Genomic DNA, 26,956 nt, shown 5'->3' on the forward strand with positions numbered 1-26,956 from the left:
CCACTCTGTCATGTTCAGTGATGAATGAATGGCAAAGCGTTCACCATTCTCAATCCAAGGTCCCTAGTCGAAATTTTCTCGGATTGGGCTGTTAACAACACTGAATGATTCGTATCGTCCACCGACAGCGACGTTCAAAATCTTCCAGAAGCGGAGGAAAGTCAAAACAAAAAAAGAAAACCGAAAGTGACTTGTCACAGGTAATTTCATTATTTCCATTCACTCATTAATGCAGTCGATGTTTTTGTCAGGAAAAAGGCCTATGGTGTTAATATAATATACAAATGATACATATAGAATGTCTCCTCTCGTTTTCAACTCGATAAGGTGAACAAGAAGAGAAAATCCAAATTCGTAGGCCCATGTGTTATTCTCTATTTACCAACTTCAATTGAACCTCTTCGGTTTGAACACAGACGGAACAGAACAAAGCGTCAGTACTATAGGAGGAGGGCATTGGGGTCTATTAAAAACCGCAAAACCGTAGAAAAAAAAATCATATAAAACCGCGAAACCGTAAAAAAAATTGCTCAAAACCGATAACCGCATGCAAAACCATCAAAACCGATAAAGTTTCACATTCCAGTTACCCAAACCCTAATCGATCCAATACAGAGGTGAAAAGTGGAGCAAAAAGAGATTTTCGCAGCTATGAGAGATCCGTGGAGGCGAAAAACTGCCGCTCAGATCGAAGAAAAACCGAAAAACAAAAAAGAAAAAACCGAAAACCACATCGAATATCGAATCCAAAAAACAAATGCTAAAAAGTGGAAAATCTGCAAACCGCAATTAACACTAAAACCCAAAAACCCAAAAACCGATCTAAAAGATTTTCCAAAACCGCAAAATTGAAAATTCTAATGCCCCCTCTTACAGAGGTGACTGTTTCATAAAGGTCAATATGACACCTTCGATTATGTTCGTTTAACTGCAAACAGGAAACGTTGTAACATATACCAAAGCTTACCAAGTGATCAGCAGAGTGTCTGTCGTGTAGGTTAAGTTTATACCGTATTTTCTCTCTATGATCGGGAGTAACAGTTCGTTGTCAGTTTATATCGAAGTGACTTGCGATCAAGTCCCCGTTATGAGCGGTACTATACGGCTATATGGTGCGAGAAGAGTTTTTTTTTTTTTTTAACTCTTGGGCACGAGTGTTTCATTGACCGCGAGAAAGTTGGAGGCCTTTAGGGAAGCGTGAGGTCTGTTAAGGGTCTGGGACTGATAAGAGGGCCTAACCATTTGCAGACCTACCGTTAGCTCATTTTTCTCGAGGACAAAGAAATAATCATGCCGTAGTGCTATTGATGAGCGAATGCTTGTGCAATTGTGGGATAGTATGGACTTAGAGAGATTTGCTTGTGTTATGGAGGAATCTGTAAGGAGAGGTGCGACTGTATGATTTTAAATAACTTATTTCAGGTTTCCTAATTCAATTATAAAAGAATGCAAGGGCCCTTAGTCTTTACCCTCCAGGCTAAATTTTTACCGACAAACAAGCAAAGAGCGGAAATTATGTAATCGTGGATCTGAATTCTAATTAAACATGCTGAAATAATACAATTAAAATTTTTTTTTTAAATTGTTCGGGGTGAGTTTACAGCCTTTCGAGACAGCTCTTTCTACCTCAAGTTCAACTTCAGCTAATTTCTGTTTTCGAGTGAAAATGATCGTTTCTAGGTCACCCTTGGTTTGTCCGCTGGATTCCTCCCAATCCCTTGTTAAAAATCGTGCGATTTTTTTACCATGATAATTACAAAATGAAAGCCTGCGGATGCAAAATGCGAAGTGATTAGATTGATCGCAAATAAACAAGAGTTGAGACCATTTAAAGAAACAAGACAGCCCGAGCTGGCGAAAACTAAGCTGCTTTTTTTCAAATCAAAGGAAAATAACTCAGTAATCATTCAACTGATCTCTCTTTGGGAGTGCATTGTGAGTGATGAATTTGGATCTTGCTATTAAGCACCGAATGTTACTGTGCCGAAGCCCTAATCAGATACACAGCTCACTCAAGTTCTGCGCTCGTTATCGCGAAATTTCGTTGCGAATAAACAATCGAGGGGTTTTCCCGTGATAACAAACCTCATTTGAACACCAGGAGGGGTTTGCAAATTCCCAACACTTATGCAAACCCTTGCGTGTTGCTCGGGTTCTGTTTGAAGACTTTCGAGAATCCTCCGCACTACACGGGTGCTTCGATGACCTAAGTAACGTAAAATTGAAGATATACTCCAGTATCTTTGAATACATTCTTTTAAAAATAACCCAAATCTGAAATGTGGTCATTGTGTTTACATGCTCTCATTTCACTTCACCAATCAACCTATGAGAACGAGCCTAAAAATTTTAGATTTGTCATATAAATACTGAATGTCTCGTTTTAACACAATGGATGGACTGCAAGTCAATTTATATAAGTATGACTATATTGTAAATGGACACTTGGTCTGAACACTATTACTGACCTTTTAACATAACCTCTTGGGCTCAGCCACCGATATAAATACTTTAGGCTGAGTTTTGAGTTACACGCCTGGCTACATCGAAAGTTGGCAAACGAGCAAACAAACAAGACCCTATTATTCTCGGCCAATCACACTCCATAAGGGGGTAACTACATAAGAGCCACATTGGATACATCTAATCATCTGCTTGACTTAGCACGTTTGCTGACAGTTGGCTCCCGACTTCTCCTAGTACTGATCGTAAGCACTTGCTTTAAAGGTAGGATCAGGGATGCTATTAATTCGTTTTTCCGAGCCCTAGATTAATTCAGTTCTTTGCGTGGCCAATATTTAGCAGCTGCATACTTCATAAGGTTTATGGGTCAACATGGGTCAAAAGGAGTATTAAGATCGAAAGAGAGTTAGTGGCAGAGCTGAGAAAGGTTAAACGTAAACGTAAGTTAAAAGAGCTACATGAACAGAAGTCTAAAGACCAAAAGAGACTTGGTGGCAGAGCTGGGAGGTTTCGGACTTAAGGTGTATGGCACGCAAACGTTCTCCGTGCTACCTGGGGAAGAAAACTTAGACTTGAAGCTTTTGCGCCATGATATTTTTAACCATGTAACCTCTATACCTCCTGATTTGGTCCAGTTCGTCATCTCAGTAAAAACTTTTACAATTCTCGTTCGGACTTTTTTTGTTTGCAGGTATTTGCTACAAAATTGTAGCGAGATTGAAATAATATTGATTACGTAATATTTACGTTGTTGTCGCTAATTATAAAACTATATACGGCAAGAGGTCGAGACCTATTTATCAAAATTATGTAGAAAATGTCTGTCGAAAGTCACACGTGATTGTCGAACGTGATTGTCGCACGTGAGTGTCGCACATGTGATCGTAGCCATGAATGATTAGACTACTTGATTACGTAATATTGCTGCTATTGACGCAAGAGATTGTAAACACTATTTATTCTCTTGGTTAACGTTATTATTTAAGCACAAAGGGTAAGACCTAAAGCCGAGCTGTCAACTATATGCAAATGTATTTCGAATGTCACACGCGGCACGTGTCTGTTGCACGCGCATGAATGGAGGAGGTAGACTTTGCACTCTGAAAATCTACGCGATCGGGAGCGTCCGGATGGTTCACCTTAGACTTAATGAAAAATTTATATCAATTCAGAAAACTTCCCTTTTTCGCATTAACCAAATGTTTTTTTTGGTATGTGGAATAAATTGATGGCTGACATGCAGTTTCCTTCTACACCTATTTTCATTATCTTATTAAAAACCAAAGGAAAACTGGAGGGAGCTTGCTTATGAAGCTGAGAAAAACCATGCCAAACCAGCACCTCGATTAAGTTCTGTAAAATAAGCTTCACTGAAACTTAAATTTGACTTCCGTTTTGATTTGGCAGGAAATATGTCTCAAATGACTTCGATGAGGTATTTCCTCAAGCCACGGTACCTTGCACATGTACCAAGACGACTCGAGTCTCAGTTACAACGGCAAGATCCCATCTCCACTCGACTCAAGCTGAAAGAGAAACTTAACATTCTCTTTTTCTCAAACAAGCACAACAGCCTCAGTCAAAGGATGGCTCTGGAACTAAGACAGAGACAACACAACATTACCGTGCATGAGATCAACGAGCCTGCAGAGATGACAAAATTAGCTTTTGATGCCCAACCCGATCTCATTCTTTGTCCATTTCTCACCAAACGAATTCCAGAAGAAGTGTTTTCTAATCCCAACATTCCTTGTTGGATTGTTCATCCTGGAATCGAGGGCGACCGTGGCATGAGTTCTATTGACTGGGCCTTGTATGACATGGAGGACGAGTGGGGAGTAAGCGTCCTTCAGGCGGCTTCGGAGATGGACGCAGGCGATATTTGGAGCACCAAAACCTTCCCTGTCAGGCGCCCAAATGTCAACACACTGACCAAGTCGAGCTTGTATGTGAATGAAGTCACACAAACAGCCGTGAAAGCTACTTTGGAAGCCATAACTAACTTCTTATCGGGGCAGACACCCAGACCACTTAATTACAACAATCCACAAGTGAGGGGAACCTGCCGCCCTAACATGACCAAGGCTGACCGAACTGTGAACTGGGAATTGCCAGCTGACGAGGTAGCCTGTCAGATTCGCATGTCTGACTCAGCACCAGGAGCCGTCGGTCGCTTTAGAGCGAAAGGAGGAGATGGCAATTGGAACTGGACCAAGGACTTTCGCCTCTTTGGAGCACATCTGGAGAAAGGAAGACTTAGATTCCTGACTGGAAAACCTGGTGAAATACTGGGCCAACGCCATGGATCTGTTTTAATCAAGTGCGGCAGGGGGGCTTTATGGGTTTCACATCTGAAGAAAAACAAACTTAAACTCCCCGCCACCATGTGGCTAAAAACTGGTGCCCCAACCGTAGCAGACTCCTTTCCATCCATCCCATACGGGTCCTATCCTAACACAGCTCAGGACATCTGGACAAGTATGACGCCTGACGGCGTCTGCTTTGTACACTTCGAGTTCTACAACGGAGCTATGAGCACCAGCCAATGTCAGCGTCTGGTTTCCGTTCTGCAAAAGGTGGAGGAGAATGACTTTTGCAAGGTAATGGTTCTGATGGGTGGCCGAGACGTGTTCAGCAATGGTATCCACCTTAATGTTATCGAAGTAGCCGAAGACCCAGTTGAGGAATCATGGAAGAATATCAATGCGATCAACGATGTCGTGCGTTGCATCTTCACCAGCAAAAAGATCACCGTCTCGGCCTTACGTGGAAACGCTGGTGCTGGTGGAGCCATGATGGCTTTGGCTAGCGACTTCGCCTTTGCACGTGATGGGGTGGTGCTGAATCCTCACTATAAGCTAATGAAGCTTTATGGTTCAGAATATCACACATACTTTCTGCCAAAGCGTGTGGGTCAAAAAAAGGCGAGTGAGTTATTGTCCAGTGCTGAACCCATCCTGGCCTCTGAAGCCGCTCAAATTGGTTTTCTGGATGGTTGTGTAGGAGACAGCGTCGAAGAATTTGACATGTGGATTAAAGAAGAAGCAATGTACCTTGCAAGACCGTCTTTGCAGCAACATTTTTCCCAAGTAAAGAATCAAAAAGCAAACCCGGAAGTCTTGAAGGAAATTGAGGAATGCCGCTTAGGTGAACTGGCATTCATGGCTAGAAACTTTCAGGATCCTGAGTACCACATGGCCAGAAAATACTTTGTTTATCACTAAGCCAGGCAGTGTGATGTTAATCCGCAGAGTCAATAGCTTTGCTTCTTTTTCTTACTGTGTGTACTAAGGTCACTAAGACATAACGCTGAACAATTACGGGAGCTGAAAGTTCCGTTCGCTTTTTTTTCCTTAAATCCCTGGGTTTTAGTAGACATTTTCACAGCAGTTCATTTACGCTTAGATAAAAGAATCATTTAAATAGAAGTCAAACGGTTATATTCAGAATGCTTAGAGTCGTAGTTATTTAGATTGCGCTAAGGAGAATGGAGTGGATTCCTCGTGAAAAGGAGGATCAATTAAAAACTGTTACAACCAAAAGTGAGACTGTCGAGGTTTTCTTTCATTTTAAAAAACGTGAAGAGACAACAAAAAATAAAATCTAACCGTGAAAAAGAAAAAGTGGAAGCTATTACAGATAACCAGATAACTTCAGGTTTAAATAAATCCATTTCATTGAAAATTACTTTTTTTCTCAAAAAGCCTTTTTAAAATAGTTCGTATTACATCAAAAAAAGTTGAATCAAATGTAAATTCTTTCCATATTAATGTTCATTCCTGTAGAGCTTTTTCTTTTCGGGATTTTCCCAGACTCGTTTGTTTGATTGAGACTGATGTCATGGTGGTGGTCTCCAGGAAGCTTCGTCAGCTTCTTTCCACTCTATGTAAGCTTGCCTGAAAGGGAAGATTTCTGCAGGCAAATGAAAATAAAGCATGGAACAAGTTTGTCGAAAGTCGACCAAAAACGCCCGTAGAACTAATGGCCTGTTGAGAGAGTATGTTTTAATATCTAAGACAAACACTGGGTAAAATGCCAAATTTTAGTGTCATTTAAGTAAAATTAAACAACTATTAAACCCAAAGACAAATTTAAGCCATGTTTACTAAACTTAAACATGACTTAAAAATGTACCTTTGTTTAGGCGAGTTTTAAGCATTCTTAAATGCAAATTAAATCGACATTGAGATTTAAGCTATGTTTAAGTCATTTTAACCGTACTTAAATCCTTTGAAGGATTTAGGGTTACTTTAAACCACCTTAAATCTAACGTTAAACCTATTGGGGAGATTTAAGGTCTAGTTAAAGGAGCCTTAAATACAACATTAAATTTATCATAATATTTATGCCGTGTTTAAGGACCTTAAAAACACATCAAATCTTTTGGTGTACACCAAGTCTACTTTATTGACATAATCTCTCACCAGAACCAGAAACCATACGAGAGCAGCCTCCAGCAACCTTCAATGAATTAATCATAGATTAATATTAATATTATGTATTTAGTAAAGCCACAATATTTCACGCTACTGATTTTATTGCTTTTTCAATTCTTTGGGTAATGAAACTGTGTTTGTTGATTGTGAACAAGAGACTTGATTTCTTGTGTTGGAAACTGTTTCACTAAAGGAAGGTGGTTGCACAGGGAATTTGACTAACCTGAGCAAATAAGGTACATTTCTTCAAAACCATATAATTTTAGTATATACCAAACCAGTGGACAGTGTTTTTTGCATGCTCTGATTGGCTACTCAAACTCAGGATAGTACATGCATGTGCTATCCACTTCCCAGCTTAAGCTGAAGTGTGAAAAACTTTTTTTTGCAGTGTTCTGAGATATAAATTTATAATTCTTTTATCTCACTGGTTTGGTATATACTTCACAGCTCATTAAATATCCACCACCACTAAGGGGAATAATATTTATTGTTAAATATATTAAAAACAACAACGACATGTGAATGTAGATTGATGTTAATAACTGGCTGGTAAAATAATGGCACGGCGTGGAATAGGGCAAACTGCCATGAGTTTTACATTGTCAAGAGTTAAATAAGCTCCAGCAAAAAGACTGTGTATCCTATAAACAGGCAAAAAGTAGCTTGATGCTCTAGGTTCAAAGTTATTTGCGTCCCACACACAAAGGGTATTAAAACTTCCCAAGCATTGGTTTTGCTGAACAAGGAAACCGGGGTTTCTGAGCATGAAGTAAACAGCTCTGAACTGCAAACGTCACCAGACATCTCTAACTGAACGTTGAAAAGCGCGCGTTTGTATCGAGGACGCGGTATGTCTCGTCCCCAGAGTGAGGCCGAGATCCTTATGCGCATGACAAATACCGTATGAACGCCAATCAAATGTCCAAAACTATAATCGCGGGATATTTGATCTTTCACTGTCGTTCGTTCACTCGGTCGAGTTTCGTTTCGTTGCGGGCACGTGTTTGGATTCTTCCTCGATAGGATGATGGCTGCAAACGATCCAGTTCAAGAGAGACAGCTTGTTCTTATGGAAAGAATGAGTAGAAGGATTGATTCGATTCTCGAAGGGCAAAAGAAACTAGAAGATACGAATGCAGTCCTTCGGCAAGAAAATGCAAAGCTGAAGAACCAACTTGCGAGTCTGGAAGGGCAGGCAAAGAAGAAAGGCAACAAACGTTCTAAAAGCTCTCGCAGAGAATCAAATGTTGTGATTCCAAATGACTTAAGGGTAAATATTCTTTAATTACTTTAAGGATATAAATTTTTTCAACTTTAGTACCGTTAAGTTGTGTTTGAGAGTTTCAGTTGCGGTGTATCAGAAGCATAAAACGTGTCTTCAAAGACACCGCCATTCCGCCATCACGCGTGTTCTGTGTTAACTTAAAGCACAATATGTGTAGATGTTGGTTCTAGTGCTTATCACAAAGTTGGAACATCCTTGTGCTGAATTCTTGTGCCTATTTTGCAAGCATTTAGCAAAAATACTGTTTACCCAGTTTAAAATTCCACTGTGTACTGTTTACCCAAAAACCCTGCTGACCCTGATTAAAGAAATAAACAAGTTTGTGGTTTGAATTGACTTTTGACATATGATGTTCTTCCATATTATCTTCCAGAAACGGTTTCGGTTCATCTACAAAAAGATGGTAGAAAAAAAAGTGACACAAGGTTTCATCATTGATGAGGAGTATGTTATTTTTTTACCATACATAAGATGATGTATTTAAATAGCAAGGCACTAAGAGAGATGGCATGCAAGATATTAGAATTAAAACTTTACCACCAAGAACTAAATATCTCTCTGACCAGCTTCTTCTAAGGGACTGTTAGTTATCTGTTTTGAGGCCAGTGTTTAGAGTCTGGGGCCAGTGTAAAATATTCAAATTGGGAGTAGGAGGTGGTAAACTTTTAGAATCTGTTATTTCAACTATTATGTTGCTGATAGATTAATACATGCAAATTTTTGTTTTGAGAAATCTTTTCCCTCCAGGAACCAGAAATCCTAATGTCAGTTTGAAGGTGTAAAAAGCATGTAGCTTCTGCACTCTACCAGCAGTGATTAGAAAATTGTCCCTCTTGTATAACTGCTTTACTTGAATTATTATTTCCTTTTTTGGCTGAATAATAATAATAATAATATTATTATAACTGCCTCTGGCTATTGTTTAAAACAAAAATAACATTCTCATTTTTATTACAGTCCACAGTCAGAGAGAAACTAGAGTATTTTTACAAAAGTGAAAGAAGTACTGAAAAAAGAGCATGGAGGAGAAAGCTGCCTATGGACTGACTTACAAATGGAAGGTATTACATTACAGGAATCAAGTTTTAATGTTGTGTGCAAGTTAGAACAAGAAACATTTACCTTGTGCGAAATCAAACAAATTTTCTGAAATATGTTGGACAGAAAACTTAAAAACTAAGAGGGAAAACACAATATTACCATCATTAATTCTTTTAATTAATATATATCCATAAGCTGATGTTACATATACACATAGACTTGTCATTGTATTGTAATTTTAGGATATCATGCAGCGATAATAATTATTGTTTTTAACTCAACAGCTCAGTTTTATTGGTACTTCAAAACAACTAAAGAAAGAGAGCAGAGGATAAGAAAAGGGAAAAATGAAGAGCATAAAGAAAAGTGCAAAAGGAGCAGGCGTTTGCTAAATGTAAGGACTAGCTAAGTTGTCTTGCTTTTGCCATGCTAAACCTATATTCAAGAATAAATTTTCAAGATAGTGTGGCTGAAGCATGGCTTCTGAATCAAACGTTTTAATTCAGTTTGACAACAAGTGTTGTTTAATACTGTGGCAAATTTGTGCATGGCATTGTACCACAATACAATGTGGGATAATATACAGCAACAAAAAATGAAACAATGCCATGCACAAATTTGTCATACACTGTAAGTAGGACTGGTATGTTTACAACTGGTGTACAAATACACATTAATTAGGAAAGTCAACCTTGCTGGTAGTTAACCAAATAACATGGGTTTGCTTTAATTTAGTACTGTTTTGTAACATGAATTTTTTTCTGGGAGTTCTATTTATTGCTGATTGTTATTTTCATATTTTATATCTTTTGTGGGATATCATTTTGAGTTAGAAAAGTATTTCTATTTGACAATAAATTATATGTTTCATAGATATAATTTGGTCTGGTTATTAACTAAATAATGACTAAATTGTTGCTTTTTGTTCCATTAGAAACTGGAAAGGCGTCAGTCATCCTATGAGATGCTACAAGCTTCTATGACACCAAAAGAAAAACAGTATTATAGTGAAATCCTTTACATTGATTATATGAGTAGCAAAGAATCAGATTATGAGGAGCAAGAAGATTTCATTACTGGTGAAAAAGAAAAGAAACTGGCAAGATATGTAACCAAGAAGCTATCATGGGAAAGAACAAGCTTGACAAATGCAAAAGCCAGGCTAGACAGAACCTACAAAAATAATTTGACCCCCCATGCCAGGGCAATGGCTAAGCCAAGGAGTGTTAGTGGCATGTCGGAGAGGCCTGCACCTGCTGGCCCACTTTGGGCTGTCAGGCAGATAAACAAAGAGTCGTGATTGAAAAAATACTTAACACTTTTTTTACTTTTTATTCATTTATTTATCATGTATTTAATGGCAAACTGAAGTAATTGTTTTGTTAGAACAAATTATTGTCATCTAGATCACAGGGATAGTTTCTTCCAAGTATTGTTAAATTTATTGACTTATGATGGGGAAAATTTGTTCCTGTCAAGCATAAATAAGCTAGGTATGTGTGACATTTTAACCCTTTAACTCCCAAGATCTGATTGGTAACTATCCTCTCTAGCTGCTACATATTTCCCTGTAACTTAGTTATGAGAATCTGGTGTGATATCAAGACAAAGACCTATACCTGATAAGTTTGAGAATTCTCATTATCTCTTTGCTGGATAAGTTCAAGATATTTTAGGGAGAAGTTACTTGTTAATCACTCCTGGGAGTTAAAGGGTTAATTACAAATAGGCAGTAGCTTTAAGAATGTGTACCAGTGAATTTAAAATAAAAGAAACTTGAAACATATATTGTTTAGTGTGATATGTGACCTGGTGGGTGGCAGTTTAGTAATGAAACAACAAAACAATAATATTTCACTGATTTCACAAATTTGATTCAAAACTAAAATAAGCAACAAATTTTGAGCAGATTAATTTGCATTAAATGGTACTTTGACAACATTAAATGTTTGAGCTCTGTTTACTTCAATTAAACAGTACTTAAACATACAGGAATGTTTTGGACACATTTAATGTGCACTTAAACCTGCATTAAGTTTTAGCCTTAAGATAGTATAAGCCAGGTTTAAGTCCAACTTAAATCTAGGTATAAGTGACTTAAACATCAACTTAAACTTATTAAACCTGAGTTTAAGACAGGATTAATCCATGTTTAAGGACACCTAAATATATCTTTTCTCCATGTAAAATGTTTGATTTTTCCTTCCTCTCCTAACCATCTTCGCCAAATCGACTTCACAAGCCAGGAAACCTTTTGTAAACAGCAGTCACAACGCAGTTAAAAACCAGTATGGTTGAGATCGTAGAACCAGTTTCACGCCAGGTCGAGATGATGATGTAGCTTTGAATCTTGAGAAGATGTTCTATTGGAAAACAAAAAAGTAATAACTAAAATAAATCATAACTTGATTTGGTCATTTCTTGCGGATCATGCAGGAATATTTGTGGGGGAATTCACAAAGTTCTTGGGAGTATTTCTCATAAGGCTTTCTACTTATTGAGTAAATATTCTTTGTAAAACTTGATGACAACTTTTACCCTCAAAAACGTACTCGAGCGCAGGTTCCAGAGGTTTACAGCTGCTTTTTATCACTTTCCATGACCAGTCTTCTGACCGTTTCGTTTCCCTCCATACCCTCTCGGCCAACCGTTTCGATCCAATGCATATTTTCTCAGCTAACCGGGAAGCACTTTCCTTTGAGACACTATCCAACCATTCAATCTGATCCTTTATCCATTCCATTTCGTTCCAAGTCAATCTTGACTATCAATTCAATTTCAACTTCCTGTACGCAATTTCAGCCTTTTTCGCCTTTTGGGATTAATCGACGTGCTCTCAGCCGATGGGCATGCTTGAAATTGCATATGTATTGTGAGGGGGATTAGTTAGCCAATTCATTGGCAAGGTGTCATTCCTGTATAAACTATGGATAACCGAAAGCTCAGTGCAGAGTTCGTGCTTCTGCCGTCCCAAACTTGATTGCAATAGGTTCGACTTGTGCACGACAGAAACACGACTCTGATTCAGACGTCGGGTAGAGCCACTCAACATGTTGCGCCATCCGACTCTGGGGCGATGTCGGATTACGAGTCAAAAGTTATTACAGCACTGTGACTGAATAATTTCCACACCGCACTTATTCTGAGGCAAAGGCAATGAAACTAAACAAAAAGCAGGTCTCAGTATTTTGGCCTGGGTACAATACAAAGTTTCCAGTAAACGGGCATATCTGGGTGAGAAAGTGGACATTCCTTGCCAGACAAAAAAAAAAAAAAAAAAAGGCAACAGATAAGTGGGGGGTGGGGCGGGGAGATAAGGAACCGTTGTTTACCACTATTGGAACTTTATTGAAGAGCTATGGCTTCAGTGTTATTTACAGCACACTAATTAGGAGCCTACTAAATTTAATGGATCCTGATAATTTTTTTCAATTAATTTTATAGGCATTGCTAATAATATCGGTAGCACCGTCTACACCTACAAAATGAAGTCTGAGCCTAAAAATCTAGAAGACTTACAAAAGAGGTCTTTGTTTCCTTTATAGTACAACTAGCCTTATTTGCAGTATTCCACTGGAGGAACTGCTAGTGGTCAACATTATGCCCTTAATTTGAAAGTGAGTGATTTAAATGAATTCATAACTAGGAAAAATGGATTCTAATCGAATTACAATAGTTTAAAATTGCATTTGCAGCCCTTAACATTACGTTTGCAGCCTAATTTCTTCCTAAATGAGTCGAGTAGTAAGGAAAAGCAAGAGGGAATTAATGCTAGTAGGATAGATGTTTGTGCCATTTTTGCCCCTCAATTGTTTGCTGCCATCTTATGCTTTTCAAACCCTTTAACTCTCAAGATCAGATTGTTAATTCTCTTCTCTGGCAGCTAAACATTTCCATGTTAGTAAGTTACAAGAATTTAGTTTTAGATCAGGATAAAAAGTTCTACCTAATAAGTGCGAGTTTCCTCATTACCTGTTCGAAGGATAATGTATGGAAATTATGGGGAGAAGTTATATTTTTAATCACTTTTGGGAGTTAAAGGGTTGAAGCTGACTACCACAAAATCAATGAAGAACACTGATCTTTCTTCCATACTAAAGCCTGAGTTTAATCTCCATAGGGGATTCAAACCCTACCCTGTTCAGAATCCATGGTAAGTTGCCCTACAAACTAAGAATTTATGATACAAATGTTACTAGGTTTCTTAAGGCTGATTTCAATACCCTTTTGACATTGTTATGGAGTTATAAGAGTCCAACAAAAATACTAAAATATTCATCTTTATAAGAACAAAAGTAGCAAATGTATTAGTATATAAGGAAAGTAAAATAAAACATTTAGACAAAGAAATACAACATTTCCCTTGTTATGACAATTATTATACCACAACTATACTATAAATTTAGTACCTTATGCACGTGTCTAAAGGAAAAAAAAGAAACATTACAACTTTTCCATGAGGAAGTGCTCCCTTCTCAGTGCAATTAAATAACTTATTTGGCCTTATCAAACTCTAAAAGGTAATTCACGTGAAATTTTTATTGCTACTAGTCTGTTGTAAACTAAAATTGTTGATGCTCTTTTTACTGGAAGTCTTGCATCTGTGCAGTAAAAAAGAAGAGAAGATTTGTGGATAATTTTCAGTCACACACCATTCCTACTTCCGTATCATTTGATCCTCAGTATCACCTCGCCCCTACCAAAAAGAAAATAAACACATGCAGCACTGAGGCAAGACTGTAGTAACAACAATATACAGTGTACTGTTCTTTTCTCTGTCCTATGCTGATGAAAAGATGGAAATAAACATCTTTCTCTATTTCATCATTGAGCTCAAAATTTACCATCTTCCTTAATCCATTTACGCACATGACACTTTCAACATTATCACTACACAGGAGGTGTGTCTCATAGGAACCTAGTAAAAGCCAAGCTCACCAGAGTCTCAATGGCTCAGTGATAGAGCATCAAAGCATGGAACCCGATGGTCTGAGGTTTGACTTCTGGACAATTAAAGTATTTCTTTACCCTATGCTCTTGACCAGACAAAATAAATTCCTTATGTATAACAATCTATCCCATTAACCCCTATGAGTGACCAAGACAGAATTTCTCCTTACAATATCAAAACAATATAAACCAGAGAAGTGATGAGAATAAAGAAAAAAATATCAAATTGGGCATTATTAGTTGATCCAATACTAAATTCTCCGATCTAACATTATAAGAATTGTATGGGTGACAATAAGGAGAATGACAAATTTGATCTGGGAGTTAAGGGGCTACAGTTGCATTTTGTGGTCAGTGCACTGGACTCTAGGTTAGGAGGTCTGCATTCAAGACCTGGCCGGGTCAACTGTGTTGTGTTCTTAGGCAAAACACTACACTCTCACAGTACCTCTCTCCATCCAGGAGTATAAATGGGTACTGGCAAATTGTCAGGGAAGCCTGGTGAAATACGGGCGAGTTACTTTGTGATGGACTGGCATCCCTTCCACAGGGGAGTAGTAATAATCCTAGTCGCTTTATACTACTTGGAAACTGGGATAAGCCCCAGCTGAATGGGTTAATAGGCTCCTGTACAGACCTTACCTTTTACATTCACATTTCTCTATGCCAACACAATTATCATAACATATTAACCTTAAATTCTTTAAACTGTTCCAAGAGCCCTAAATCAGAAAAAGGTAAAGAAGTCTTACCATGCGTCTTCTAACATCATATTTACCAAGGGCATCCCGTGACCTTGGTAGGCTGACACTTAGCCTTGAGTTATCAACTGGGAGTTGTTTTCTATCCATCTAAAAAAAACAGAGAATGATTGTAGACATCTGTTAAACATCTGTCCTTATAATTATCATTATAATTATTACTGGAATATTTCTGATGAAATAATGTCAAGCCTTTCATTAACCTTTCCCCTCCCAATATCCTTAATCTCACTTCTCCACATGTCTTTAATTATTTCTTTTGGGTTTTAGCTTTGAGAAACTTGTCACAATAAACTAATATACGTTACACATAGCTTTTGATATTGTTTCAGAAAACAAAAGAAAACAAGTGCAGTAGAGAAGGCTGTTGTAAAATTTTTATGAGAAAACAGTACTGGCAGTACTTACATTTGACATAGCATCTCTTGGTAGGCCTCTCATGTCTTTAAAACTGTCTGGAGGATTCATCATTTTCTTCTGAAGATTATCTCTGGAGAGTGGTTGCTGTTTGTTTTCAGTTTCCTCTCCTTCGTCCTTTTGTGGGTCATCTACATCCTTGTCAGACTCATCATCTTCATTACCTACATTCTCATTCTCTTCACCATTTTCATCCTCTTCACCATTTTCATCCTCTTGATCTCTCACAGGTTCATTCTTATCTTTTCCTTTCATATCCTTCTCCTCACTGCTGGTAGGAGTTATTTGTCCCTGTCCATTGTCCATAACTTTCTTTTCATTCTCCTCCTGGTTGTTCCTTTCATTGTTACCTTCATCCTCATTTCCTTGTTGACTGTTCTTGTCACTAACAGAACTCTTTTCAGGTGGCTGTTGAGCACCTCCATTATCTTTAGTCACCACTTTCTCATCTACATCTGATCCCCCAGTGATATCCTGTTTCAATTTATCCAAAATTCCAATGCTTCTTTTCATTGGAGAACTAGCAACTTCTTCACTTTGAGACTTATCTCCAATCGACTTTATGTTCTTTACATCTGAAACATTTGCTGCTGAGGAGGAATTCGCAATCCCAGCTCCTTCCATGTTTGTCTCTAATGTGCTTGGTACAGGTTTCTTTAGTTCATCTGTTTTTTTCTCATCTCTGTCATTGTCCTCATTTTCAGTTGGTTCCTTATTTCCTTCATTATTGGGTTTTGTGGGGACCTTATTGACTGATGGTGAAAGAAAAACACAATACACCTATTTATAGCACTTGGTAATTGAACTGAGTGGAGTGCAATTTGGTCTGAAATCATAACTGTGATTTCAAGATCAAATGAGCACCCAGCACAAGTTTGATATGAAATCATAAGTATGATTTCAGACCAAAATTACACACACAAAGTTCAATTACCACTGTTCTACATCCATTTTTAAATAACAAATTTGAGTCCCTCAAATACAGGATTTTTTAGTCCATGCACACATTTATTTGATCCAGTACTAAGCTAGTTTGTAAAACAATGCAAAAGTTGTCTTGTTTGAATGGTTATTTCATACATGCCTTGAAATCTTATTTGTCATTGTGTCGTGTCTCAGTAAAGCTTTTTCATTGGCTGGGGAAAAGATGGAGTTTGGAGAAAAAAATAAATGTAATTCATGAATAAATCACACCAATGAGAGCCAATAAGATTGCAAAGATCATCAGCGATTTCAACATGGATGCTATATAAAGAAATACTTGCATGGAATGAAATAAATCATACTTAGTAAGAAGTACAAAGGAAATTTCACACGAAACAGTTCTGAAAATTTTAAAGGCATGAAGTGTTAAACATGATCAGGAGCACTGTAGGCACCAACATATTTGACAGCAACAAAGTCATATTAGGAGAATGGCAGTAGATAGATATACTATGAAGATACACTGTATGTTGGCAAAAAGAAGTAATTGTGTTGACTTATTTTTTTACCTGCTCTATTCTTTAAGTCTTCAAGTTCTGTCTTGACATTTGCTAATTCCTTCTGGTAAAAATCCCTTTAATAAAAAGTGCAATTCAGATGTCAACTGATGGCATGTGCACTTACGGCTGTAACTTGAAGATTCGAGAGAGTTTAAACAACAGTGGTTGCTGATGGTAGGAAACTCAAGGGGGAATTTTTTTTTTAAAGAAAAACCAAATAACTGAAGGATATAAAACCTTCCATGCATATAATACTTTGACTTCGGCAATCTATACCAAGTCTCATACATTTAAGTCATATACAATTGATTGTTTTGAGGGAAATGTAATTTATTAGATAATAATGTTGCTGAAAATAAAATCGAGTAATATATGAAACACATCCTAAATGTCACTGGTATTCATGTAATGAAAAGAAATTCACCTCTGAGATGTCACCTTAGAAATCTGTTGGAGAAGTGCCGAGTGATTAACCTTAATATCTTGATAGCTTTTCAACAGCTTATCAGCCTTTCCTGTCATGAAAAAAAAGTTTTTATTTGAAGCAGCAACACAACTGTGGAGATACATTGCATGACAGCATTAAGTATCACTAACCTTTTAATGTTTTGAGACCTGAAGATGAGCTGTTTACTCCTTTTTTCAGTTTCTCTAACTCCATTAGGTAATTTTGCTTTGAAAACAAAAACAAAAAATAGGAAGTCAAAGACTTAATGTGGCTACTGGTATAGCATAATTTTTATTATGAAAAGTACTAGAGGTTGCATAAGGTAGTGTTGCAGAATATTAGTCTCACATGCTAAATGGAAAATCTGCCACATTCCACATATTTATGAGTACCCTGTTCCACAAGAGAAACATAACTCTGTAATGTCTAATTGACATTCAATCAATAATTAACAGTAACAAATAATAATATTCATAATAACAATAATGATAATAAAAAAGGGGCTAGCTGGAAAGCCTCATGGTTCTCCAGTCCTCTCGGTTTCAATAAAGATAAACCTATGCTTTTTTTAATTTCATCTATTAATTATAAATAATTTTCTTAACTTATTGCAATTCCATTTTATGAGACTTTGGTTTGATATAAAGAGGCATTCTTTGGCATTTTAGGATAATCCATCAATCCATCATTCCTCCATTCCATCATTCTATTGAATAACTCAAGTTACATGTATCCTTGCTTGCTGGATAAATTTAGCAGCTATTTTTGGCAAAAGTTGCCGATTCATACAGAAAAATGCTCTCTTTTCAATGAAAAGAAATTTCTCAAAGCTTCCTTGATGTGTAGGTCACATCTATTGAGATACTTGTGCAAGGAAAAGTTTTGATTTAAATTATGCATCGCTGAATGCCACTTTGGAAATATATTGAGATGTTTATCCTCTTTTGTAGAGTCATTGAAAGAACTGTAGAGATTATCCCTTCAGATCTACATAATTCACTGATTTAAACAGCAAAATGTTCTCTCTTCAGAGAAAAAAAATTCCTCTAAGTTTCTGGATGCACCAATTACACCTGCAAGGTAAAACTTTTGGTTTCAATCATGTGCAATCCTTAAATGATTGTGAGATGTTAATCATCTTCTGCTGTTTTCTGGAGTGTCACAGCAAGAACTGAAAACATAATGGGCTACTGGCTATGAGTCAGAAATCACAAAAGGAGAGAATTCAACGGTTTAACAAGTGGGAATGTCGAACTATATGCATTGCATCAAGATACTCCAAGCCAATCATAACTTATAATTAGCATGCACACATCTCAACAATTGATGGTAAAGGTAGAAATACATGTAGGTGCATAGAGAAAAACTTAACTGAAACACGGTTGATCAGTGGAGAGTGACATGACTTGTATTATCGAGCATACAAATTAACATAACCAGCGACACGTTCTCGGTTGCAAAAAGTAGGTTGCTTAGCTACTGTCAAAATTATTGAGGTCTTTCGTAGCGAACTGGAAGAAGCCAGCACGCGAATATGTTGAAAGAATTCGGATGTGAAAAGTATCTATACATATAAAAGTACACACGAAGATAAGTTTCGTTAAAGAAAAAAAACGTCTCCAATGTGCCAATCGTATGCGGATAATATATGCACACATTTCACCAATGGAGTTTACGTTTTGAAACATTCTACCAACCTCTTGCTGTCGAACTTTTGATAACTCAACCTCTTTCTTTTGCAAAGATTCTGATAACTCAGCATTTCTGTCGTCTTTGGAGGTGATAACCTTATCTTTTTGCTCTTTGTCTTCTTGCAATTGAGTGATTTGGGTTAGTAGAGCAGAACCTTTTTTGTCTGCTGTCAGCTTTCGAGCCGCTAAGACACGTAACCGGTCTTGTAAGACGCTAACATCTCTAAGTAACTTATTATTTTTTGAAGAAACACCCCAGTAGCTGTAGAAGAGTATTATAACGATGACTACTAGCCCGACTAGGATGAAAGATGGACCTCTGCCCGGTCTAAATACTAGGCCATTGGACGCCATGATGAAAGCTGCCAAGAGAACTTACCCAGAGTTCTGTGCGACCATAAGAGGGCTTGATTGTATAATTACGGGTCTCAACAAAATAATTATTCAAATATATTGTACAACCTTATTATTAAGCCTCTCTTTTCTTTTTTTTTTTTTTTCCTCACAAGCATATGAATTGGTATTGCTGCGGTTAAAACGCCTCATAAGTTATATTAAGTGCTTGCACTTAACATAAGGTTTTCCCGCTTTGAACAGCTGGCCAAAATTGGCCACGCCCTAACTTAAGTGTTTTGAGTAATATTTTGTCTCGACTTCAAGTGCATGTATCAGACTTCATTGATAAAAAAAAAGCAGTGAGAGAGTTTGTATAGGACCACATGATCGAAAAGCAATATAAGCTTTGTTTTGTCAACTTTCGCCGGGTTCATTTTCAAGATTGACGAGCCATGTGATTTTTGCTTGACAAAGTTTGAACAGATGTCGATTCATAGAATGGTGAAGATTCTTAGGTTACGTAAACTTTATCTGTATGCCACTGATAGAGTTGCTTTGTTGTTGTTTGGATGTGATAATGTATTGCTGTTATCTAATTATTATTCAATAATTATTCTTACTAAGGACTGAAAAGGAATTATGTCAGAAAGATATGACTGTTTGCATATCAGGTCGTTCAAACACGGACTGTAAATTGCGTTCATTAAACTATGTTTGATGTAACAATGAAGAACAAGTGCCGAGACTAATCAAATGTTGTTAAACTGCACGAAAAATAAAAAAATATCAGCTCTTAATTCATACTATTCAACTTTCGCAGCCATTGCGTAGTCTCGTCTCGCAATGTTGTCTCTTCCCGGTGGAGATGAGAAAGTGCTAAGTGACAAGAAAAAAGTACGGCTGCGAAGGAGACTGAACATAAACAACTAAAACACTAGCAATAACTTTGAGGGTAGTTCGGTTGCTAAGTAGTGTAGAAGTACAAATCAATTCGTGACGATCGAAAAATATCTTTCACTCGTTTTGCTTCCTACGTTACTTAAAATGAAAAGCATATAACTATAGCATAGGCTATATGCTTCTGGTCAATATATCACAATAAAATGGCGTCCCTAACTTAGTAACTTGCCTCACGCAAAACTACAGAAATTGTAATGAGTACGAGATATCATGTGGAATTTTCGATGTGGTTTCTTACTCTGTTTTCATACTTGTCACAAAATTAAAGATGATTCAACTTTGCAGCAGCAGTCAGCAGCAGCCAATGCGTCGTACAGGCACATTCAGTTTTTAAATTAATACGAATTGATTTTTCATACAAACCTCCTTCTTCTGCGCGCTATCCAGTAGCCTCTGTTTTATTTCTAGTTCTTTCCTGAGAGCAGAAGCTTTTTCAAAGGCTGTTCTTTCGTTTCCTATTCTCCTTTCCTTTTCCTTACTCAAATCTTCCTCTAACACGTGTTTTTGATTTTCGATATAAAACACTTTGCTCTCTAGTGCCGTGCGGCGTTTGTCTACCATCAACTTACTGCCTCGAATGACGTTCAGTTCTCGCAGAAGCGTTTGATTTGTGGCGGTGAGTGTCCATAAATAGTAGGCCAAAGCAATGATCGTTAAAACAAGCACAGTTAACAAGATTGGTGGGGCACGTGAGCGGGAATAAAACGAACTTTTCATCGTTGGTTTTTCGGTACCTGTCATCATTTTCAAATCTGATGCAGAGAGAACGTTTCTTTGTTATACGTGGTTTCTACGCGTGTCAATCGAATGCTATTTAGATAAGTTCATAACCATGGTTATCGACTTGAATTTGAATATGGTTACACTAATCATTAAGAAACAATGTAAGGGAATGTCTTGCCTCTGATGGAAATAATGGAGGTCAGTTGCTTCCAAAGCAAGATCAGTCAGGTTAAAACTTTTCATACAGTTTAAATCGAAAGTCTGTATGGGTTCTGCTGACTGGAAAGAAGTAATCTCTGCGATCCTTTTAAGATATCTGAGACCATCGTAATTAAAAGTTTGATGGGATTCGACCGTGATTTTGACACCTGATGCACATTTTTATCGAAATGGAGGTGTGAGAAACGATCTCACGCTCGATTAAGGAAATGAGTTCGATATTAATAACACAACAGACTTATTCCTACAAGCCTGGCTCAGACACCACAAATCTTGGCTCGCTTAGCGAACAAATTTCCGAAAAAGAGAATGATGTTTTTCGTCTTATCACGAACATGGGACTGCAAAAAAAAAAATTCTGATTTGCCATGAAGAATGGAACCTCAGACTTAGGATTCCGCGCTCCGATGCTCTACCTCTGAGCCACAGAGACTCTGGAGTAGTGAACAAGGCTATTTCCGCGTTGAAGTTCAAACATGGCACGCGTCAGTGCATACTGCTAGGATCAGCAATGTCGTTAGCCTCATGCTTTTAAGTAGAATAAGAAAGATAATAAAGTTTGAGCTCGGTAGAATCCGAATGTCCGAAGTTCGATTCCTCATGGGGACTAACGGGACATCTTCATTTCCTTACCGGGTTCAAAATTTGTAAGACCAGATAAAGGAACTCTGCGAGCACATGAAGTTAGAATGAAAAAGAACGCAAATAAACTATTCTTCTGTAGTGCTTCCGTTGTAGTTGAAGCTCAAAAAGTTATAAATAACGTTGCAACCGGAACAGGTTTTTCCTTGTATTTCCACTATTTTAGGAAAGTAAGGGAGGACAAGGCAGGGGGAGGGGGTATTCGAGAGAGGCACTTGTTTGACATCATGGACCAGGGGGTGCGCGCTTATTCGGAGGGGGGAGTGCTTATTCGAGAGGTGTGCGCTCATTCGGGGGGTGCGCGCTCATTCGAGGCGGGGAGGGTGCTTATTCAAGGAAATACCGTAATTGCATGATTGAGTCAAATACTCCTGCAAAGTAATGTACATCGGAAGTTATTGTTTAACGGTTCCTTTTCAAAATATTTCAGCTTGGAATAATGTATTTACTTTTTTCAATTTTAATCTAAAAAGAAGTCCTAAAATCACAATTTTGCACGGATAAGGTTTTCTTCTTCAAAACCAAATAATGTGGAAAATCTTCGCATCAGCTAAAATGCATTAATTTAAACTTGTACTGACGGACTAAGTAGTCGACTGTCTGTTAAGACACTCGTCATATACTTTATACTTTATGGCTGTTTTTCTCTTAACTTAGTGAGTTACGCAAGTAACATATAAGAGTAACTATTCCTCATCTCGAACCCAGCTCATTTTTTCTATTGCGAATGTTATGGACAACAGAGAAGAGCCCTAGGATCGAGATGAGTGCCTAAATTAAAAATAAAATGGACGACGGCTAAGCCTGCTCAGGAATGGCTTATCACTGGCCAGTGTGATTGCACACACTGGAGGCTTCTCCAAGGCATGCGTGTTTTTGGTACAGTAACGTGAGATGAAACTGTGATTTTAAAAATATTTTGAAACGCAGAGTTGGTAAACGCTTAGGCATTTGTGACGAAATACAGTAGGAAGTAAACAACTCCGCACGACTCAATATAATCTGCCAAACTATGCATTGTGTGGCCTTCGTGTAAAATGTATGTCGTAATGCCATCAAAAACAATAAAAATTGCCGTTTACGAGGTAAATAGAGATGAATCTGAAAAAGAACTGCCCATTCAATTTTACTCCCGCTCAAGTTGAATCAAAAATATTTTTTGTTTCATCGAAAAACCGACAGGGCAATAAATTAGGCGTAGCCTTGAAACGTAATTGTAATTCATCAAACTCACTAGCATTAAAATTACATAGCCTTTTTCGCATCTATATAACCTTGATTCTCGTAAAAAATTTTCAAAGTACCAATTACATCTTGGTCTAACTAGAAGATAACACGTTAAATTTAAAAAATGCTTTCCAATAACAGTGTTGAGTAAATCAGTGTAGGTCGGTAGACATGGAATGAAGACAAGATGCTCTACTCTGAAGCACTGTAGGCGTTTTCTTCGCTTCAAGAATTAGCTATGAGCAAGTGTTAACCATAACAAAAACTCAATAAGTCGTTGTGTATAATCTACGTTTCGTAAGAGCATTTTTCATAGAGGAGAGCGATGCTACGGCACATATATTACGTTAAGGATAAAAATAGAAAATTGCTCCCTTAACCGCCAAATTTCCTTGGATCGCTCTTACATTCAAAATTCACAATTAAGTCTTTCGTGTATGTCTGACGATGTATTACAAAAATAACTAAGAAAATAAAAAGAGAATCGATGCAGTGATGTATATTGAATTACATAGCAACTACACTACTTTCGCCGGCTGGCTGAGTTGTTGAACGTAGTTTTTTCCTTAAAAATGTTGCCGGTGACATAACAATTTTGCCAAATCCTTCTTGATGAGCGAAGGCGTAACTTGAACGTTTCGAGCTTCGCCTACGAACCAGCTGAGGCTCATATTCTACCAGTGGGGAAGTAAAGCGCATTCTTTTGTGTGCTTCTTTTCGCCTCACAATGTCGCTGAGTGTGGGATTCAGTTCATTTTCAAGGAAGTAGTACGACAAACGAGGTGCTATTGTCACAGCAAGAACAAGGAACAAGGTAAACCAGAATTTCGGATTACCGTACACCTCAAACTGCATACCATAATAGTGGCCCTGAGGGAAAAGGTCGAAGACGAACTTGGCGTAAAAGGCGAAGTAGAAAGCGAAGTAAAACAGGATGCTTCCCCAGATAAAAAAATGATTAATGCAGGTCCAGTACTGCGTAAGAAACGAGATCTGTCGGGGACAAAAAGAGGTGTTAATATTTCTTCCTACGATGTGGCTCCATAATGGTACCAGCACAACGCCGCAACAAGTCAAAAAAAAGAAAAGAAAAAAAAAAAACCTAAATTCGTGTCTTGTCGCAGACCCCCTCATGGTCTTCAGTTTTCAGGGCTATCTTCCCTTGGCCAACCTATACTCACTCCTTGAATACGTTCATCAATACAGAGAGGATTTAGCATTTCGCTGACGTTGTCACAAGAATTTTCAGCGCCTATCCACTCACCTCAATATTGACTACCACTACCAGTACAGCGGCGACCACCGTACCGAAGAAATACACAGATGACGTCTCTAAGCCATCATTCGCTATATCATCGTGGAACGCACCGTACGACAAAAAGAAGATTGCCAACGATGTGAGAGCCCCGTACAACAGGCTGAGAAAGAAGATTTTCTTGTTGAACAGTAGGTTAGTCTGGCCAGGTACGTACAATCGAGGATACTTGGAGCAACCGTTCTCTGAGACGTCCTGTTTGAGAATAATAACTATTTTAATCGGGAATCAACTGTTTAGATAGTTGGTTTCGAATCCAGTTTATAACGCATTCTATCCAGAGAAGCATTCGCTTGCATAAGGGTATTTTTTTTTTTTTGCAGCCAGTTTAAATGAGAACGCAAAGGCTAAGAGAGATTTAGAGCTGGAGTCTCATACTAAGATAACAGAAGGCTCGAGTCTTACTGCAAGGAAACGTAAAATTTGAGTCACGCGAGAGAAGCGTGTTGTTAGTCTATAAACACAAAATTAACGACAAAAGTAGGTTCAAATCCAAGAGGGAGAGGGAAGTTGGAAATTTTCTTGCACAACTCCGAGTTGCACAAAAGGTCAGTGGTACCCAAATCACAAAAGAGTTGAAGGTGCAACTGGAATAAGGTGCGACACGCAGAACATAAGACTTGAGTGACAATTCAGGGGGTTAAAAACTTATGGAACGAAATCCTGGCGGAGAGCCTTTAACTTAGTTCAACAGAAGGCTTACAGGATTTTCTGGAGGTATTTGGATCATCGTCCTTCTCAATGACGACATCCCACAGTAATTTAAAAAGAATCCCTACCTGATCAAGAACCGCTAAAAACACGACTGGCGCGGAGGTAAAAAACACGTTATAAAATGAGATGAACCATGCATCATACAGCGTCTGAAAGAAGCACAAAACGTGAAGATTTGAAAGTAAGTAACTCTAACATTTTGCACCAAACAAACAAACACCATACACAAACAACAACAAAAAAGAAGGGAGGGGTTTAAATCCATTGTCAGTCTGATAAATGCCTATCAAACTACGCAGATTAATTCAGATGGACAAACTTTCTCCAACTTAAGCAATAAGACCGATGTACTGTGACCATAATATGCCATAAGTGTCCTGGATGCCCAAAGCGTCTGTCTTAAAACGAGGCCAAGTGCGTGGACTTTGTAAAGGATATCTTTTTGTTATCATGCAAACGAAAAACTAATATCTCCAAGATAGGTTTTGCATTAGGCCCAATTTTGAAAGATAGGCCATTAAGATCTCGGAAATGGCCAATTTATAGAATAGGCAAGTCTCATCAGGCTGACAAACCCATTACAACAAAGCTGAACCAGGTTTTATCAGCATAAAACGACTGGGTGTAATACTACTATTCCAAGATGAGATCCTGATTCACCAAAGGTAACCCAGCAATTCATCAAGTTTCACAAAGAATTTGCGGGTGCGGTGCCCTGCTTGAGACAGGTAAAGGAATGGAATCTAGTGATATCATGGCCTACCAACCTGGAAACAAATATCAGCTATACTTAAAAAACAAAACAACTATCATTGAAATTTACCCTACCTGAGCAGAAAATCCAGTATAAAAAGCGTACCATAGTTGACAAAGCGTAAATGCAAAATTCTTGTAGAAAAAATAGTTTAAAAATTTACTCATTCGAAAGTAAGACCATCGTCCGTGGACTAAGAGAAGTCGCTGAAGATACGTACGAAAATAGTTAAGGAAAAATAATTACTATCATTATCTTATATTACCGTAAATTACCATTTAGCAACCCTATGGGAGGAGAAGGAGGTTGTAGTTACGCACGGGAGTTAAGAAACAAGTGTTTGTAATTGGCGGTCATGACAAGCGCGCAAACAGAAATCCGTACAAAAAAAAGAATAGCGTGGCCTTATAGTAATATTCCTCAGATGTAAAGGATATTTAAATTGCGCGAAGGAGAAGTCACTCGCCAGCACGGCTTGCATTCCTTCTTGACCGCTTATTCCAACTCCTATATGAGCAGCTGCGATGAAACACAAAAAAAAGGAAAAGGCACTGAGTGAGAATTAATTGTGTCCAAAGAATTCATCGTTCTGTTTTAAGATGGCTATCCTCCTACCAACGTACTAATCCATCGTGTAAAGTACTTCATCAAATCCAAGATAGCCGTACCTTTAATCATACTAACGTCATTGGCTCCATCTCCAATAGCTAAGGTCACAGCTTGAAGATTGTCTTTGACTAACTGTACAACCAGGGCCTGCAAGAAACAATTACAGCATGGTCGCTCTGTCCTTTAAATTCAAAGAGTAAATAACCCTTTCACTTCAAAGATCTCATTACTAATTTTCCATACTGTTCGCCATACAATTCATAGGACGAAAGTTCGGAGAATTTAGCATTGGATCAACCAATCATCTAACAGATATTTTTCCTTGTTCTCAGTACTTGCCTTCTCGATGTTGTATTGGTACTGTAAAAAGAAATTCTGTCTTGGTCAATCTTGGGAATTTAAGGGTTGAAAAGAGAGAAACGCTGTAGTACCCGTGCGGCTCCTTTCCGCCAAACAGTTCATTAACCCTTTGACCCCT

At 37.9% G+C, this 26,956-nt stretch overlaps 5 protein-coding genes across 12 annotated transcripts in view; 2 read left to right on the plus strand and 3 right to left on the minus strand.

The window, feature by feature from the left end:
- Positions 1–7,926: 7,926 nt before the first annotated feature.
- On the plus strand, positions 7,927–8,730 carry LOC149047299 (uncharacterized). Its single transcript, XM_089204124.1, has 2 exons — positions 7,927–8,172; positions 8,561–8,730. Exons 1-2 carry the CDS (start codon positions 7,927–7,929, stop codon positions 8,660–8,662), a joined length of 348 nt encoding a protein of 115 aa, XP_089060250.1. The 3' UTR covers positions 8,663–8,730.
- Positions 8,166–11,014, plus strand: LOC149047300 (uncharacterized). Its single transcript, XM_089204123.1, has 4 exons — positions 8,166–8,631; positions 9,145–9,248; positions 9,513–9,622; positions 10,163–11,014. The coding sequence occupies exons 2-4, from the start codon at positions 9,242–9,244 to the stop codon at positions 10,526–10,528; spliced, it is 483 nt and encodes a 160-aa protein (XP_089060249.1). The 5' UTR covers positions 8,166–8,631; positions 9,145–9,241; the 3' UTR covers positions 10,529–11,014.
- Positions 11,015–11,420: 406 nt separating this feature from the next.
- On the minus strand, positions 11,421–12,115 carry LOC149047301 (uncharacterized). Of its 2 annotated transcripts, none has more exons than XM_089204130.1 (2): positions 11,781–12,115; positions 11,421–11,591 (listed from the first exon to the last, which is right to left on the minus strand). In XM_089204130.1, exons 1-2 carry the CDS (start codon positions 11,969–11,971, stop codon positions 11,543–11,545), a joined length of 240 nt encoding a protein of 79 aa, XP_089060256.1. In that variant the 5' UTR covers positions 11,972–12,115; the 3' UTR covers positions 11,421–11,542. The 2 variants fall into 2 exon arrangements, with proteins under 2 accessions (XP_089060256.1, XP_089060255.1); XM_089204129.1 differs by having other exon boundaries at positions 11,767–12,115.
- A 440-nt stretch (positions 12,116–12,555) lies between these two features.
- Positions 12,556–21,060, minus strand: LOC113683458 (uncharacterized). 4 transcript variants are annotated; one of them, XM_089204126.1, is made up of 7 exons: positions 20,639–21,060; positions 17,438–17,513; positions 17,265–17,355; positions 16,850–16,914; positions 15,348–16,108; positions 14,931–15,029; positions 12,556–13,829 (listed from the first exon to the last, which is right to left on the minus strand). In XM_089204126.1, the coding sequence occupies exons 1-7, from the start codon at positions 21,017–21,019 to the stop codon at positions 13,812–13,814; spliced, it is 1,491 nt and encodes a 496-aa protein (XP_089060252.1). In that variant the 5' UTR covers positions 21,020–21,060; the 3' UTR covers positions 12,556–13,811. The 4 variants fall into 4 exon arrangements, with proteins under 4 accessions (XP_089060252.1, XP_089060251.1, XP_089060254.1 ...); XM_089204125.1 differs by having other exon boundaries at positions 12,556–13,924; XM_089204128.1 differs by lacking the exon at positions 20,639–21,060 and adding an exon at positions 18,986–19,368.
- A 1,223-nt stretch (positions 21,061–22,283) lies between these two features.
- The window catches only part of LOC113683497 (phospholipid-transporting ATPase ID), a 37,322-nt gene continuing 32,649 nt past the window's right edge, over positions 22,284–26,956 (minus strand). For all 4 annotated transcript variants that reach the window (XM_089204132.1, XM_089204131.1, XM_027200743.2 and 1 more), the window contains 6 exons: positions 26,538–26,625; positions 26,307–26,388; positions 25,944–26,085; positions 25,181–25,264; positions 24,351–24,596; positions 22,284–24,079 (listed from right to left, as the gene is read on the minus strand). In XM_089204132.1, coding sequence (XP_089060258.1) covers positions 23,594–24,079; positions 24,351–24,596; positions 25,181–25,264; positions 25,944–26,085; positions 26,307–26,388; positions 26,538–26,625 — 1,128 coding nt within the window. In that variant the 3' untranslated portion in view covers positions 22,284–23,593. The remainder of the gene's footprint in view (positions 24,080–24,350; positions 24,597–25,180; positions 25,265–25,943; positions 26,086–26,306; positions 26,389–26,537; positions 26,626–26,956) is intronic.

This window comes from Pocillopora damicornis, chromosome 4 (genome assembly GCF_964200805.1).
Source record: "Pocillopora damicornis chromosome 4, jaPocDami1.2, whole genome shotgun sequence".
NCBI classification, from domain to species: Eukaryota; Metazoa; Cnidaria; class Anthozoa; order Scleractinia; family Pocilloporidae; genus Pocillopora; species Pocillopora damicornis.

Excerpts from the sequence above, each read along its gene's own strand:
- LOC149047299 (XM_089204124.1), top strand. The coding sequence starts at position 7,927 with ATGATGGCTGCAAACGATCCAGTTCAAGAGAGACAGCTTGTTCTTATG. Across the intron at positions 8,173-8,560 it reads TGATTCCAAATGACTTAAGG|AAACGGTTTCGGTTCATCTA; the intron begins GTAAATATTCTT and ends ATTATCTTCCAG.
- LOC149047300 (XM_089204123.1), top strand. Across the intron at positions 9,623-10,162 it reads GGAGCAGGCGTTTGCTAAAT|AAACTGGAAAGGCGTCAGTC; the intron begins GTAAGGACTAGC and ends TTGTTCCATTAG.
- LOC149047301 (XM_089204129.1), bottom strand. The coding sequence starts at position 11,971 with ATGGAATGGATAAAGGATCAGATTGAATGGTTGGATAGTGTCTCAAAG. Across the intron at positions 11,592-11,766 it reads GCTCGAGTACGTTTTTGAGG|AACATCTTCTCAAGATTCAA; the intron begins GTAAAAGTTGTC and ends GTTTTCCAATAG.
- LOC113683458 (XM_089204125.1), bottom strand. The coding sequence starts at position 21,019 with ATGATGACAGGTACCGAAAAACCAACGATGAAAAGTTCGTTTTATTCC. Across the intron at positions 16,109-16,849 it reads AGACTTAAAGAATAGAGCAG|TCAATAAGGTCCCCACAAAA; the intron begins GTAAAAAAATAA and ends TTTCACCATCAG. Across the intron at positions 13,925-14,930 it reads ATGATGTTAGAAGACGCATG|GGGCGAGGTGATACTGAGGA; the intron begins GTAAGACTTCTT and ends TCTTTTTGGTAG.